Source organism: Anarhichas minor, unplaced genomic scaffold (assembly GCF_050575085.1).
Source record: "Anarhichas minor isolate MPS153535 unplaced genomic scaffold, ASM5057508v1 ptg000033l, whole genome shotgun sequence".
NCBI classification, from domain to species: domain Eukaryota; kingdom Metazoa; phylum Chordata; class Actinopteri; order Perciformes; family Anarhichadidae; genus Anarhichas; species Anarhichas minor.
The window spans coordinates 13,082,012-13,095,224 of NW_027466479.1; the positions used below are offsets into that span (position 1 = coordinate 13,082,012).

Sequence of the window (13,213 nt, forward strand, 5' to 3'; positions counted from 1 at the left end):
AGCTGAATCAGTTCATGATCAGTCAACTCCACTAAAACTGTTAAAACAGTGACACGTAAAGGCTGGAACTATTAACTAATGTGTTAGATACATCTTACCAGAAGAGGGCGACACTGAGTGATACTGACTGAGCTGTCAAAACAAACACACATGCTGCCTTTAATGACTATCGAAAATACTATCATTACTTTGTAACCAAAAAATGAAGCAGCTGAAAATAATCTAAATTTCTTGGATTGTGATATGACTAAACAAAGTGGAGCGCAAGTAATCTAATAACATGTGGTAATACTTATCTTAACAATATTAAGCTGACAAATTAGGTCTCAGAAAACTCCATCTAGCCACTTCTGTACATGATTAACAGGAGCATCTACAACCAAATTAATTTGTACTAGGCCTACTACCATTTTTTTGTAATGGCAGAGACTTCTTGTATACAGTATATATATATATATACTTATATACAGTCTATGGGCGGGACTTGTCAAACATTTATCCAGGACTTATCCATTTCAGATGTGGAGTTCAGGTGAACCTTTGCAGATATGTTTTTTTTATTGTATTTTCTAAAATCAAATCACAGTTTTCATGCCTTCCACCACGTGGACAACACATGCTATTTCTGTTTTTATATTCAGACGTTGAATCTTACAAGGACTTGTCGGTCACGTGGAGGCAGTCCAGCGCGCAGCAGCCTTTGCGCAGACGCACAACACTGATCAGCTGACTGTGAGTGAGATGCTATGTTGATGCACCTTTGAGTCGAAAAGCTGTTATTATTAATTCAGTTGCGTCTGTCCAACTGAATTGCACCGCGTGGACCAAATACTAAAGCCATAAACATACCGGTAAGTACGGAAATATACCGATTCATGACGTCGTGACAGCGTGAGAGACTGCGATGCAAACAAGCTCGTGTCAGCAGCGAGCTAACACTGAATTTAAACGCACATGAAGCAGGTGTACTTTGCTCATTAACAGTGATTTAGAGTGAGGATGGTTAACGAATCCAACCTAAAGAGCAGCAGCCCTCAGTCACGTGTTGTTGATGGTGTTTAATTAAGAGGCGGGTCAGTATTTAGCATGTCCTCTGCAGAGCAGGAACTGATCATATGACTGTCAATCAGCAGACATGGAGACCAGTCGCTTCTGAGTTTTACTAATGCAATCAACCAGTGTGTGTGTGTGTGTGTGTGTGTGTGTGTGTGTGTCTGTGTGTGTGTGTGTGTGTGTGGTGACTGTATTACAATCATGGGGATATGTGAGGAAGTTAATGAATCAGAAGCAAAATAGACGTCAAAAGAGGAACAAACATCTTCTTAATATTATTCATGATACTCGCACAGCTGCGAATCCGTCCTCTATACGATGATGGAAAAGTACTCATACCCTTTACTAGCATGTGAAAATACTCAGCTCAAAGTATAAGTCATGCAGTACAGTAAACATTTACTTCAGGATAGGTACCAAAGTATTATCAGCTAAATGAACTTGAATATCAAAAGTATAAGTTCTCATTATGCAACATTACACTATCATGTATCTCATATTATTGGACAAGTAACACGTAAGCAGCTTTAAATGTTGTAGCAGTTTGAAGTGGAGCCGATTTCAACTACTTTGATTAGTTTAATGTGTGCCCAGGCATCATTTTTATATGTTGATCATGTGTTTTGGTTACAAATCTCAAGATCCAAAATAACTGGGAACAAATGTCAGACTCGTGTGGTGGAGTAAAAAGTACAATATTTTTCTCTGAAATGTAGCGGAGTGGAAGTATTCTGGATAAAATCTTTTATCACTCCAAACGCCATTTTGTTTTTCACGTGTCATGTTATTAGGTTATTTTGATTCCATAATATTTGTGGAAAATCAGTGGAGAAACTGTAAATATTACCTAACACGGATTTGTGTTTTCGGTCAATCCAGCAAATCGAATGCCTTACAAATCAAAGAACTTCATGGTTTTAATTCAAAAATCATTGAAATAAGTGTCTTTAAACATTGCCCACAATACACCCAAAGCTGTTCAAGGAATATCTACCATGCTATAAATGATAATAGCAACAGAACAGCAGCCCTGGATCAAATCACAGAGCTCTACTGATGCTCGTTCTCTCTCTTCACCCTCAGTGACTTCCTCACGTCAAAGTGGACAAACCTCCTACCAACAGCCATGACAGAATTCTGGTTGATCTCTGCTCCGGGGGAGAAGACGTGCCAGCAGACCTGGGACAAGCTGATGGTGGCCACTACACGCACCAACAACCTCTCCGCGAACAACAAGTTCAACATCCCTGATCTCAAGGTAAAACACGGCAGTCATGTCTATTCCCCACCGAAGACAATCCACCTCTAAGTAGTCTAGTGGAGGTTTTTTGTTCATGTTTTTGTGTGTTTTGCCTCTTTAAAAGGTCGGAACACTAGATGTCTTGGTGGGTCTGTCAGATGAACTGGCTAAACTAGACACCTTTGTGGAAAGGTAAACCTCTATGTGTTAAAAGTCAACTGAAAGAGTTTGTAAAATTCCCTCTCTATCTGTTAGGGAGCAGGAGACAATTTGTCAGATAACCAAATACCACATTGTTGTCATCTATTGCTTCTCTTGTGTTTGTTTCCCCGGGTTTTGTTTCAGTGTGGTGAAGAAGGTCGCTCAGTACATGGCCGATGTCCTGGAGGACAGCCGAGACAAAGTCCAGGAGAACCTACTCGCTAATGGAGGTAACTGCTGTTTAATTTATCATCAGACTGCTTTTCAGTTGTTAACAGACATAAGTGGAAGGAGGTAGAAAGCAGCATGGAGACTTCAAAGCAAAACCTTATAGGTTCCTGTGTGTTCAGATGTACAACCATACACAGCCATTGGAAATGAAGGTGATTAATGGAGAGGACTTTAATCTGTTCTACAGTGGACCTGGTCACCTATATCACCAGGTTTCAGTGGGACATGGCTAAGTATCCAATCAAACAGTCGCTGAAAAACATCTCTGAGATCATCGCCAAGGTAAGAATCTGTCGTAGTTTGATTTTGCCCATTCCTGTGATCTAATGAGAGTTATTATGTATTATGTGTGGTGCAGGAAATTATCCCGTACTGAACTAATTATAGTATCTTTCTATACGCATCTCAAAATATGGAAACCATCATAATATGTATGATATTTTTACGTATTTGGGAAGTATCGGTACACTTATTGCTCCTCTTATTGTTATTGTTAGCAAGCGTCTCAGATAGACAATGACCTAAAGGCCAGAGCTTCAGCCTACAACAACCTGAAGGGAAACCTGCAAAACCTGGAGAGGAAGAATGCGTGAGTTATAAAATAATAATAACATGAATATGCTGTATGTTTTCTGTAATTTCATTGCAGAAGCATTGACTAAAGCCAAATACTGTGGTACTTCTTCAGCTTTATCACAAACGATTAGCTTATATTTTATCTTTGGTGTGTTTTTAAAGTTAGTCCTCATGTACCATTTACCTTCATGACAGCATGTACAAATAGCATCCTTGTCCAGCAGTTACAAACAGAAATCACAGAACATATTTTTCTGTTTCCTACGTTTTCCTCTTTCCTGCCATAGCTATGGAGTAAAAACTCACTTAACATTGTTGCCTTAACAATATACATTTAACACATCACATTCCTGCTGTAGCTTCAAAAATGTTGCCAAGATGTAGACGTATAACATGTGGCAGCCTTTTTTGCATAATGTCCCACCTCTGTGTATCAACTCAAAGGAGGATGGGATTGAAATATTACAAATTATTCTGTTAAATGTGTGCAATACTTCTGCTCCACACATCGTTAACAAAAATATTTGTACGGCTTTGTGAGAAAGTTGCCTGAGTATCTGAACTGCACGTGTCGTCCTTTAGGGGGAGTTTGTTGACCAGGAGTTTGGCTGACATAGTGAAGAAAGAGGATTTTGTACTGGACTCGGAGTACCTTATTACCATGCTGGTGGTTGTCCCAAAGTAAGTAGGCTTACATCAGTATGTATATATTCAATATATGGTGAGGTAAGAGTTCTCATGTCATTGTATGTATGGAAGATCTCCTCTTACTACAGCTGCATAAAAACTGTCAAGAAACTGTATTTTGTAAAACTATCTATTTTACATTTTTAAAGGTATGATGGGGGTTAGATGGGGTAGTTGACAGTTATTTAAGAAGACACCCAGTTCATGTAATTTTTAGATGTAGAATACATTGCTGTAATCTTTCCCTTTCCACCCACACCAGGACAAGTTATGCTGACTGGCAGAAGACGTATGAGACCCTGTCAGAAATGGTTGTGCCACGCTCCACAAAGTAAGCTCGGTGGTTCAGTTCATTTTCTTTGACAGATTTATGATTCACCAAAAGAAGAAGAACATTCAGTTCTGTAACGTATCTGAATTCAAAGCCACAATGAGTATGTGTTTCTAAAAAATTGAAACAACTTATAGACTAAATAGGCAAAATATTTCTCTCCATCATCACTTATGAGCCACTAGAGGTGTGTGGTGGTGTCTGTATCTGCAGAGACCCGGCCCTCTGCCCGTATTTACTTATTTATTCTCATTTTGCTGTGTTCCGAACATTTCTGGCTATCTATCTTATGCAGCTAGGACTGGGGAAGCTTCTATGTTAAAGCTTAGTTTATGGTCCGGCAAGGGTTGCGCACACCAGAAAATAACGTAATTATGTCCTGTGCGTCGTGTGTAAAGGGGCCGCAAGTGGTTACGGCGCTTGGTCTTGCTCCTCTGAATTTTTGTAACTTGGTGCGCAGACCTTTTCAGACGCGACTGTCACAAATAATGAATATGAGATATGACTTTACTGTATAAACAAAGCTATGTGTCATGTCCTCTCCTCCAGGCTGGTGTTTGAGGACAACGACAGCGGTATGTTCAGTGTCACTCTCTTTAGGAAGGCTATAGATGACTTCAAGCACAAGGCCAGAGAAAACAAGTAAATTCATTTTATTTTCCACTTAAGCTGTGTTTCAGTTTTTGCCACTTGAGAGATCTTAGTTTTGGATTACAGATTATGTTTCTCTTTTGTGTTTTTGTAATGTTTGGGGGAAATCAACCACAGATAAATGGCAGTAATGCTACCTCATTATTGAAATAGTCTACTTATTTGTTAACGCAGGAAAAGGCTTGTTGTGCTCTAAAAATAGACTGCCATTCTATCATAAACACAATTTGCCAGCACTCGACAGTCTCTTCAATTAGCACAACTGAGGGATCTGTGTGTTTAAGTATCATGTGTCTGTTTTATATGTAGACCTGTTTCAGGTGTGCACTTGTGTGTGTGTTCGCTGACAGCTGATTGCCAGCTCTCTGCTCTGTGTCCTGCCCTAGGTATACAGTACGTGATTTCCAGTATAATGAGGAGGAGCTGAAGGCAGACAAAGAAGAGATGACACGGTTGTCCACTGACAAGAAGAAACAGTTTGTACGGCTGCTGTTTTCAACAGAAACTACTTCAAGGAGCTTTCTTACATAGTGGCTGAAAGCCTGAAACCAGTTTAATATAGTTCTGTCATTATGCTTACTGGTAATTCACAAGGATGATTTAATTAAGAAACATCCAAAAAGGGAATTTCAGCCAGTATATATTTTTTATTAGAAAATATTAAAATGCTGTTTCTATCCACCCAGGGGCCTTTGGTACGATGGCTGAAAGTGAATTTCAGCGAAGCCTTCATCGCGTGGATTCACATAAAAGCCCTTCGTGTGTTTGTGGAATCAGTTTTGAGGTAAGCCAGTGAAGACCCGGCAGCTTCCATGAAACACCTTCAGTGAAGTTCATCAGTCTGCTACTCTTTGCATACTTTGGTGATCCGTTCACTCGCCCTTTTTTTAAATGCAAGATTTGTTTCCTGTGAAAGATAAAAGATGGACTTAAAGACTTCTTGTGTTTCATAGATACGGACTGCCAGTGAACTTCCAGGCCATGCTGCTGCAGCCCAACAAGAAGAACATGAAGAAGCTGAGAGAGGTGCTCTCCGACCTGTACAAACACCTGGACAGCAGCGCTGCGATCATTGATGTGAGTCCCCTTGTCTTTGACAATTTAAGTGGCAAGTAAAATGATTGGAGGAAGGCAGGTCCAGCTCTTTGACATGTAACGGGGTCCTTCGGAAGACTAAGATCATCCCTTGTGTTTGAGCTGCTGACATCTGGTTGTCACTTCAGCACGGAGGGACTAGATTGCCCTTCATGCTGCTATTGGCCTGTTAAACATACACTTTCTAAACTGGACTTGACTCAGCTGCAAACTAATTATTTCAATAAAACAATATAAATTATTACATTGGCAAGCTTCTGGATTGTTTTATCGCCGTTCACTGTTCACCATGCTGAACAAATTGGGAAAGCCTTTATGTCCTTGTAAATCTGGTCTTTATTTGCTACACCAAATCATCCTGTTTGGTGTGACAGATATTGCGTCGGGTTGTTTCATGTAGGAACTGTTCACTCACAAGGTTCGTGGAGTATCTTGAGTAACCGGGTGATGATTTCTGGAAAGAGACGTTGCTGTTGAGTTTTTCAAAGGTATTTTTTTGCCGCTTTGAGCACCACAAGCCGCGTGACGGCTAGTTCCATTATAATGGAGATGAGGCAGACATCTCTTCAGCCGATATCTCCAACACTCGGCAACCCGCACAAAACAATCTAGATCGATATATATCACTGCAAATATGAGGAAAAATATGTATTTTTAAGACAAGACCACACCACGTATATAGTAAAAAAAAAAACATTACAACGGTATCATTAAACTCAAATGGGAACTTACTGTATGGATGCAAACAATGTTTTTCTGTGTGTGATTATTTTGTCTAACTGTGTCTCTATTGTGCGTGCAGGCTGCTATGGACATCCCAGGGCTGAACCTGAGCCAGCAGGAGTACTACCCCTATGTTTACTACAAGATCGACTGCAACCTGCTGGACTTCAAAGTCTAGATACACTTCCATCATCATCTCACTCTCTGTGCCGTGGTATTCCGATGTGACATGCTCACATCCCCAAGCTCTCATTTATTTCCACCCTGTTTTTCTTGTTTTCATTGCCATCCTCTCTTCCTCTCTGATGCTCCCGGTACATTCCTGGGTCCATATTGAGCAAGTTGTTGAACTTCTGTTCTAATATACGTGACAAATATGGGCCGTCTTCTTTATTCTTTTTCACTTCCTCTTTGTACAATGATGTAAAAGTGAATAGCTCCCCAGGTGACACCCACCAAACATTCCCCATCAAAGGACATACAATTGCTCTACTCAGTCTACTTTATTAAAAGCAACAAAAACGGTACATTTGTGGGGAAAATGGGGAGAAATATATATGTATGTTAAATATAGTATTTATTGAAAGCCTCTAAAATCAGTGAATATGATTTTGTTTTGTTCAGTTTTTGAAAGTGATATTTTAGCTCCATGTCAGGAATATCTGTTACAAGTAGATGTTGACCATTGTTCTCCTCCAATAAAGCTGTAATCCTGTGAAACACTGAGATAGATCATTTTACGGTGTTGTATGTTTGCTGATTGTATGCTCCTATAATTTCTGTATATTAAGCAGTTTGAGAAAAACAATGATGGGTCTATGTGCAAATACTGTATTGTCTTTATAACTGAGAATGACCCCACATATTTAAAATAAATGTGAAAAATAAATACTCTATGTGAAATATAATTGGCTCACTGTCCTTTTTAACTGCAGAATAAAGTTTATAAATATTCTCAGGCTGATATTAACTAACATCAGAATCACTATCAGTTCCATATGAAGAGAAGAAAACAAGAAGAAAACAAAATCGTACAACTGGATACCATTTAAAATCTAGAGTGAGGTGACTTACAATGCAAACTTGTTGGAAAGCGAATGGTTTATCAGAACAGTTTCAGATATTTGCTCAAGATTTTATATTTTGAGTCACGTTGGACACTTGTTCTCTGTTGTGCAACATATTTGATCAAGATAACTAAAATATATGGGAAACAACGCAAACATATGTAAGTCTTCATAATGTACAAAGAAGGAAGTTAATAAGGTTTTACTAGTTATTAATAATTCATAATTACAACTTTGGGATTGCCAATATTTGTACTTTTATAGCTCTTTATTTAATCAATACCACCTCTGGAGCATCTGGAACAAATATCAATTTATTAACAACTATAATATTTCCAATTGCATATTGGAAAACCCCTTTATTACACGATGAAACTCAAACATTTTAGCAGTCTATAAAAGTATATTGGTAAGTCTTTTCTAATTTTCTTCTTATTTGTCTTAAAGAGTTTCTTATTGTTTCATATGTTGGCTTTTGTAAAGCACTGTGATACATGACAAATGACTAAACTTTATTATTAGCATATCCTAATATATAATTTGAAAGACCAGGGCTATTAACATGATATAACAGCAGATATGATGGCTTATTTGTCACAGCTCTGCCACCATTATCCTGTTTTGTCCATCTCTCACTCACCTAATCAGTTTATTCAGTGCACCTGCCAGTCACACCCACCTCGTCAGCTCATTACTCTCACCTGCTCACTCTGCTGCATCCACTATTTAAACCTGGTCTGGTCTGCATTTGAGTCCTCCACCACACCCCTTGACATTATTAGAAAGGAAAAATCTAATGATCCTTTATTAGTGGATTTCACTTACATTTATAACTGCCTTATTTCCAAATAGATGGATAAATACTCAATATTCAAAGGGATGTCAAACTTGTTTTTACTTATGCTATCTAACTGAAACACCATTATTAATAAGGCAAATAGTTACAATGTGTTTGCTTACGTCTTTTTTTCATCATAAAGTTTGCCAAACATGGGCTTCCTTAAACAGTGCAGTGGTACGAATTTATTTTGTAAACTATCCTCTTTTGATTATTTTTGATTATTTAACTTAAAATTAATCAATAAAATGTTCTTAAAGAGCAAGACATATTAAAAAAAGTAATGGTTTTGGGAACAAGCTGTCATATTTAGCGTTTATGATTAGTATAATTATTGATAAATGGTTTATTACAAATAAGCAAATATAAGAGTTGTTTATTCATAACTATGACTCCTCATATGGGCACTGATAAGCGGAGGCTGGTGCATAAACACATGATGAATGAATTACAATGTAGTAAAACAATTATAAAATATGTGTTCATAGGAACAGCTGTTATTGACAAAAAGCTGTACATTAATAAACACAACCATGTTCTTACAGCTGCTTAGCCTACAGCTAGGCAACATTATAAACTATGTATTAAATGTTTCTACAGCTATTATACATGCTAAATAGGAGGACTTAAAGTAAAGTGTGATTTTGATTGGTACGAGCGCATCTTTGCATGATGACGATGGTGACGGAGTGGCTGTCCCTCGCAGCCTATCAGCGGTCAGAGTGGGTGCAGTTGGATGACGCAGGTAGCTCCTGTGTGTGTTAACGCTGGTCAGCTGCTGTCTGTGGAGGGCAGCGTCAACATCAGCAGCGGCTCCGACTGGTGATGGAGACGGAACCACGGATTGAGCCGCAGTAGAGATCCGGGGAGAGGAGAGGATGCCGCGGCTGTCGTGAGACAACCCGAGCCCGTGTTCAGCCCGCGTGTCAGCCGCACCTGCCGTGGATGATTGTCCCGATGGGTTGTGGAGGGAGTCGGGCGGACGCGATCATCGAGCCGAGGTACCATGAGAGCTGGACCAGAGAAACGGAATCGACGTGGCTTACCAATACGGACGTCGAGACCTCTCTACCAGTAGCAAACAGTAAGAGCCCCCCCCCCCCCCCCCCCCCGCCTCCGTGTTATCTGTTTTCACTGCAACGTCTCTCATTGCATGTATACCACAGGCCACATCACACTTACTAAAATGAGAAAATAATGCACATGAATAGGGATCACAAGAAAGCTAAATAAACCACTCTAAACTGCCAGCATGTCAACTCCCTGACATAGCAGTTTTGCATCTCTACTATTGTCTCAACGTTAAAAATAAGCCCGGACAAGAGGTTTCACGTGATAATCTAAGCCCTTACTGTTGTCCAAAGGTAAAGCTCTGGAGGCCAGTCTGAGGGAGAAGAGGATGGTGAACACAGGCACCCAGTGTGGGAAGCAGGCCCTCACGTCCACAGGCTCCAGCCACCAGAGGAGAGCCAGACGCTCCTTGAGTGATGTAGGTGTCCCCGGTAGCAGGTATTGGCACGCCTGACAGCTAAACATCAACACCAACAGCCTCTGTCTTTTGCACACATGGTGACGTTACAGGCCGTGAGACCCAACAGCATGACTTCCTGTACCTGTCCTCTGACGTTATGTCTCATGCAGTGTTTGGAAGTCCTTCTGACAGGTTACTCTGCAGAATCAAAATCAACTTTATGAGAAATCAGAATCGGGATTTTCAATTTATTCAACAGGATTGAATTTAGCCATCAAATTTGTTAATTTAACTTTAGAAAACATGAAGGCTTTTGGGAAGGACAGACGGCAGATATTTGTCTTGTGATCTGAGATAATGTTATGAAATATGTTTGCAGAGATATGATTTTAAGTTTGCCCAGAATAGCTTTATAACATTTCCAGGAAAATGCAAATATAGACACGCACGACAACAACAACAACCATACGCAATACCAGGACTTGCTTTGTTTATTTGTCAATAATCACACTGAATAGTTGTTTAATAGAAGGAATTCACAGATGTCACCACAGTAAATTGATCCTTAATGAAATAAGTTAGTTGCTATGTCTTTGTGTTTTGGGCTGATGAACGGACGGATAAAACAAAGAATTAGAAGATGGGTAGTTTTCACTACTGTCTTACATTTTTATTGAGAAAACGGGTGATGTACACAATACAATTCATCAATTGTGAAAATAAGACGTAGTTCTAGACTTACGAAGGTTTTATCTGCATTTATTGACGAACAGAGTATATTTACACAATATTTTCCTAAATATCGATGTTTGAGTGTCCTCTACTTAGCTGTGAGTGCAAACAGTAAACATTGAGAATGATAAATTGTGTGAAAATAATCTGCATTTACATATGACCTGTACCATAACATTTCTTTCATTCTTTCTCTGTCTTCTTCATTTTTTTATTGTAAGAGCTACTGCACCAAAGGAACAGTGTGCAGATGCCACTATCTGCTCTAAATGCAAATGTATGGGCTTTTAATACTCATGAACAGCAGATAAAAAAGACACCGACAGATTATACTGTGTGGACACTTTCATTCTGCATGTTTTAAATGTATTATTATTATTGAGGAACGAGTTGCAATTCTTTTCAATTCTGTACAAAACTCATTTGAAAAAGATCTGAAAATCAATTCCATGACCTAACAAACTACATTTTCAGCAACACAGAAACCTAGATTGTCGTGTTTTATTTATTTAACCTTCCATTTATGGGCAGAGCTTCAGTGACTCAGGTCTCAGTTGGCCATTGTTGCCCACTCGCTCCCTGTCCAGTGTGGTGACATTTAAATGACGTGGCATTCAAAACTCTCGCATCTTTTCCCAGCAAACCACTCGTGAGTCCAAAAGGAGGGCATCAAAAGAGGCCAGTGCGTTGTCTAAGGACGGCCAGCCCGTCACCATCAACAGCAGTGGAGACGCTGAACCTGGGAACGTGTGTGATGAAAGATGAAGAAAAGCCAAGACTCTGTGAGGAGGAAGACGGCAGCTGGAGCTGTGAGAAGTTCACCAGAAGATGGGACGGGGATTTACAGTCTTGTGTGGATGATGTTTGCTCGTGACTTTGCAAGACCTTGGCTGTCGATCTCAGTGACTTAAAAACAAAAGCACCTGCGTAATGTCTCCATCCAAAGATCTCGGGATGCTGCATCCTTGTTGTTGCCATTGCAAATGCATGCGTGAAGTGAAGCAGAGAGTGGATCGCAAAACGTGTGCACGCTCTCCACCATGCTCTTCTCCCATGCTTACGGTGCCGGTCAGGGAATGAGTCACTGCGTTAAGCCAATTTTAAAGAAAACAAGAACAGACCGTCCTGTGTGCACATGATAATCACAGTCTGCACATCAAATGTTTTCTGTGTGGGGCCTTCCTTAAGAATTTGCTTCAGTTCTTTGTGCAAGTATATTCCTTTTGTTGTGAATGAAAAACAATGATGATGCTGTTTAACCTCAGTTGATGCTGTAAATAATTTTCATTTAAAAGACCCTGAAGTGCTGTTTAGAAACTGAGATTTGGAGGTTTAATGCTTGAAGGCTGAAGACTGTCTTTTTCCAGCCTTTGCAAGACAAAGAAACAAACACACCCGCATGTGCCTACATTTTGATCTGAACTGCTCCTGTTCTCACTTTGAGAGTTTGTTTTGTTCAGTATTTTGTGTTCTCTTACCTCTTCTTTTATGTTATATTATGTTACACTTTACCATTTACCATTTGGTTTACCATTTATTATGTATTGTACTGATCCGTGTGGCTTACACTGATCTGCATGTTTAAATCAATCTCAGTGTTTCAGCATTGGTGGACAAATTACTCTGCCCAAACATGATCAGAAGCAAGCTGTCTGAAATCAAACTTTTTGCTCATTTGGTAGACTTAAAAATAGAAAAGCTGCACAGAGAAGTACATTAAGAGGGGTAATTAGAATGGGTTATCGGGAGAGTGAGAGTTATGGCCAGCAGGTGGCGTTCACCATGTCTGATCTAACATTTTCTGCTGGTGATAACTGTTGCTTGTCAAGAGTTGTTGATGATTGACTGAGATGATACAGTTTGAATGTGTACAGGCAAACTTTTGGGATGGAAAACAACATTTGAACACATGATCTACCACAGTTTTCTTCTTTGAATTAAAATTGTTGTCAGTTTCTTAAGTTGTGAAAGAGGTGAGATGTGCAGTAATTTCTCCTTACAGGCAAAGGCTACAGCAGAATTAATTAGCCTACGTCAATAGACCAATAACTTGCTTTAGGTTATTTTCTATTAATTCCTTGATGTGTGTCTATACCTTACGGATACTTTTAGAGACAGTTCTCGCTTTGTCCTTACCGAGCCCACAACCACATGAGTTGATAGTTATCTTATTTGTTTGCTGCTGGGCTTACTACAGAATTTATTTTTTGTATGAATAGCATGGACATAATACTCTAATAGCAAGATAACAAAAGCAGTTCAGCAGGCATATTAGACTGGGAAAATATTTATTCCATGAAATAAAACACATCACCTA

The 13,213-nt window shown here is 39.4% G+C and overlaps 2 protein-coding genes across 2 annotated transcripts; both read left to right on the forward strand.

Annotated features, from left to right (window-relative positions):
• The first annotated feature begins 697 nt into the window (after positions 1-697).
• On the forward strand, positions 698-7,696 carry atp6v1c1b (ATPase H+ transporting V1 subunit C1b). Its single transcript, XM_076106166.1, has 13 exons — positions 698-851; positions 2,137-2,311; positions 2,418-2,485; positions 2,639-2,724; positions 2,913-3,007; positions 3,223-3,314; positions 3,884-3,982; positions 4,251-4,319; positions 4,869-4,961; positions 5,357-5,450; positions 5,657-5,754; positions 5,924-6,047; positions 6,868-7,696. The coding sequence occupies exons 2-13, from the start codon at positions 2,180-2,182 to the stop codon at positions 6,964-6,966; spliced, it is 1,149 nt and encodes a 382-aa protein (XP_075962281.1). The 5' UTR covers positions 698-851; positions 2,137-2,179; the 3' UTR covers positions 6,967-7,696.
• Positions 7,697-9,602: 1,906 nt separating this feature from the next.
• LOC142965082 (uncharacterized) lies at positions 9,603-11,757 on the forward strand. The gene is made up of 3 exons (XM_076105802.1): positions 9,603-9,777; positions 10,058-10,182; positions 11,536-11,757. Exons 1-3 carry the CDS (start codon positions 9,639-9,641, stop codon positions 11,659-11,661), a joined length of 390 nt encoding a protein of 129 aa, XP_075961917.1. The 5' UTR covers positions 9,603-9,638; the 3' UTR covers positions 11,662-11,757.
• Positions 11,758-13,213: the final 1,456 nt, after the last annotated feature.

What these genes read in the sequence shown, in the direction of transcription:
- LOC142965082 (XM_076105802.1), top strand. Translation starts at nt 9,639, where the DNA reads ATGATTGTCCCGATGGGTTGTGGAGGGAGTCGGGCGGACGCGATCATC. An exon ending in CTCTCTACCAGTAGCAAACA is followed by an intron (nt 9,778 to 10,057) that starts GTAAGAGCCCCC and finishes TGTTGTCCAAAG; the next exon opens with GTAAAGCTCTGGAGGCCAGT. An exon ending in CCAGACGCTCCTTGAGTGAT is followed by an intron (nt 10,183 to 11,535) that starts GTAGGTGTCCCC and finishes ATCTTTTCCCAG; the next exon opens with CAAACCACTCGTGAGTCCAA.
- atp6v1c1b (XM_076106166.1), top strand. Translation starts at nt 2,180, where the DNA reads ATGACAGAATTCTGGTTGATCTCTGCTCCGGGGGAGAAGACGTGCCAG. An exon ending in TCAACATCCCTGATCTCAAG is followed by an intron (nt 2,312 to 2,417) that starts GTAAAACACGGC and finishes CCTCTTTAAAAG; the next exon opens with GTCGGAACACTAGATGTCTT. An exon ending in TTTGTGGAATCAGTTTTGAG is followed by an intron (nt 5,755 to 5,923) that starts GTAAGCCAGTGA and finishes TGTGTTTCATAG; the next exon opens with ATACGGACTGCCAGTGAACT.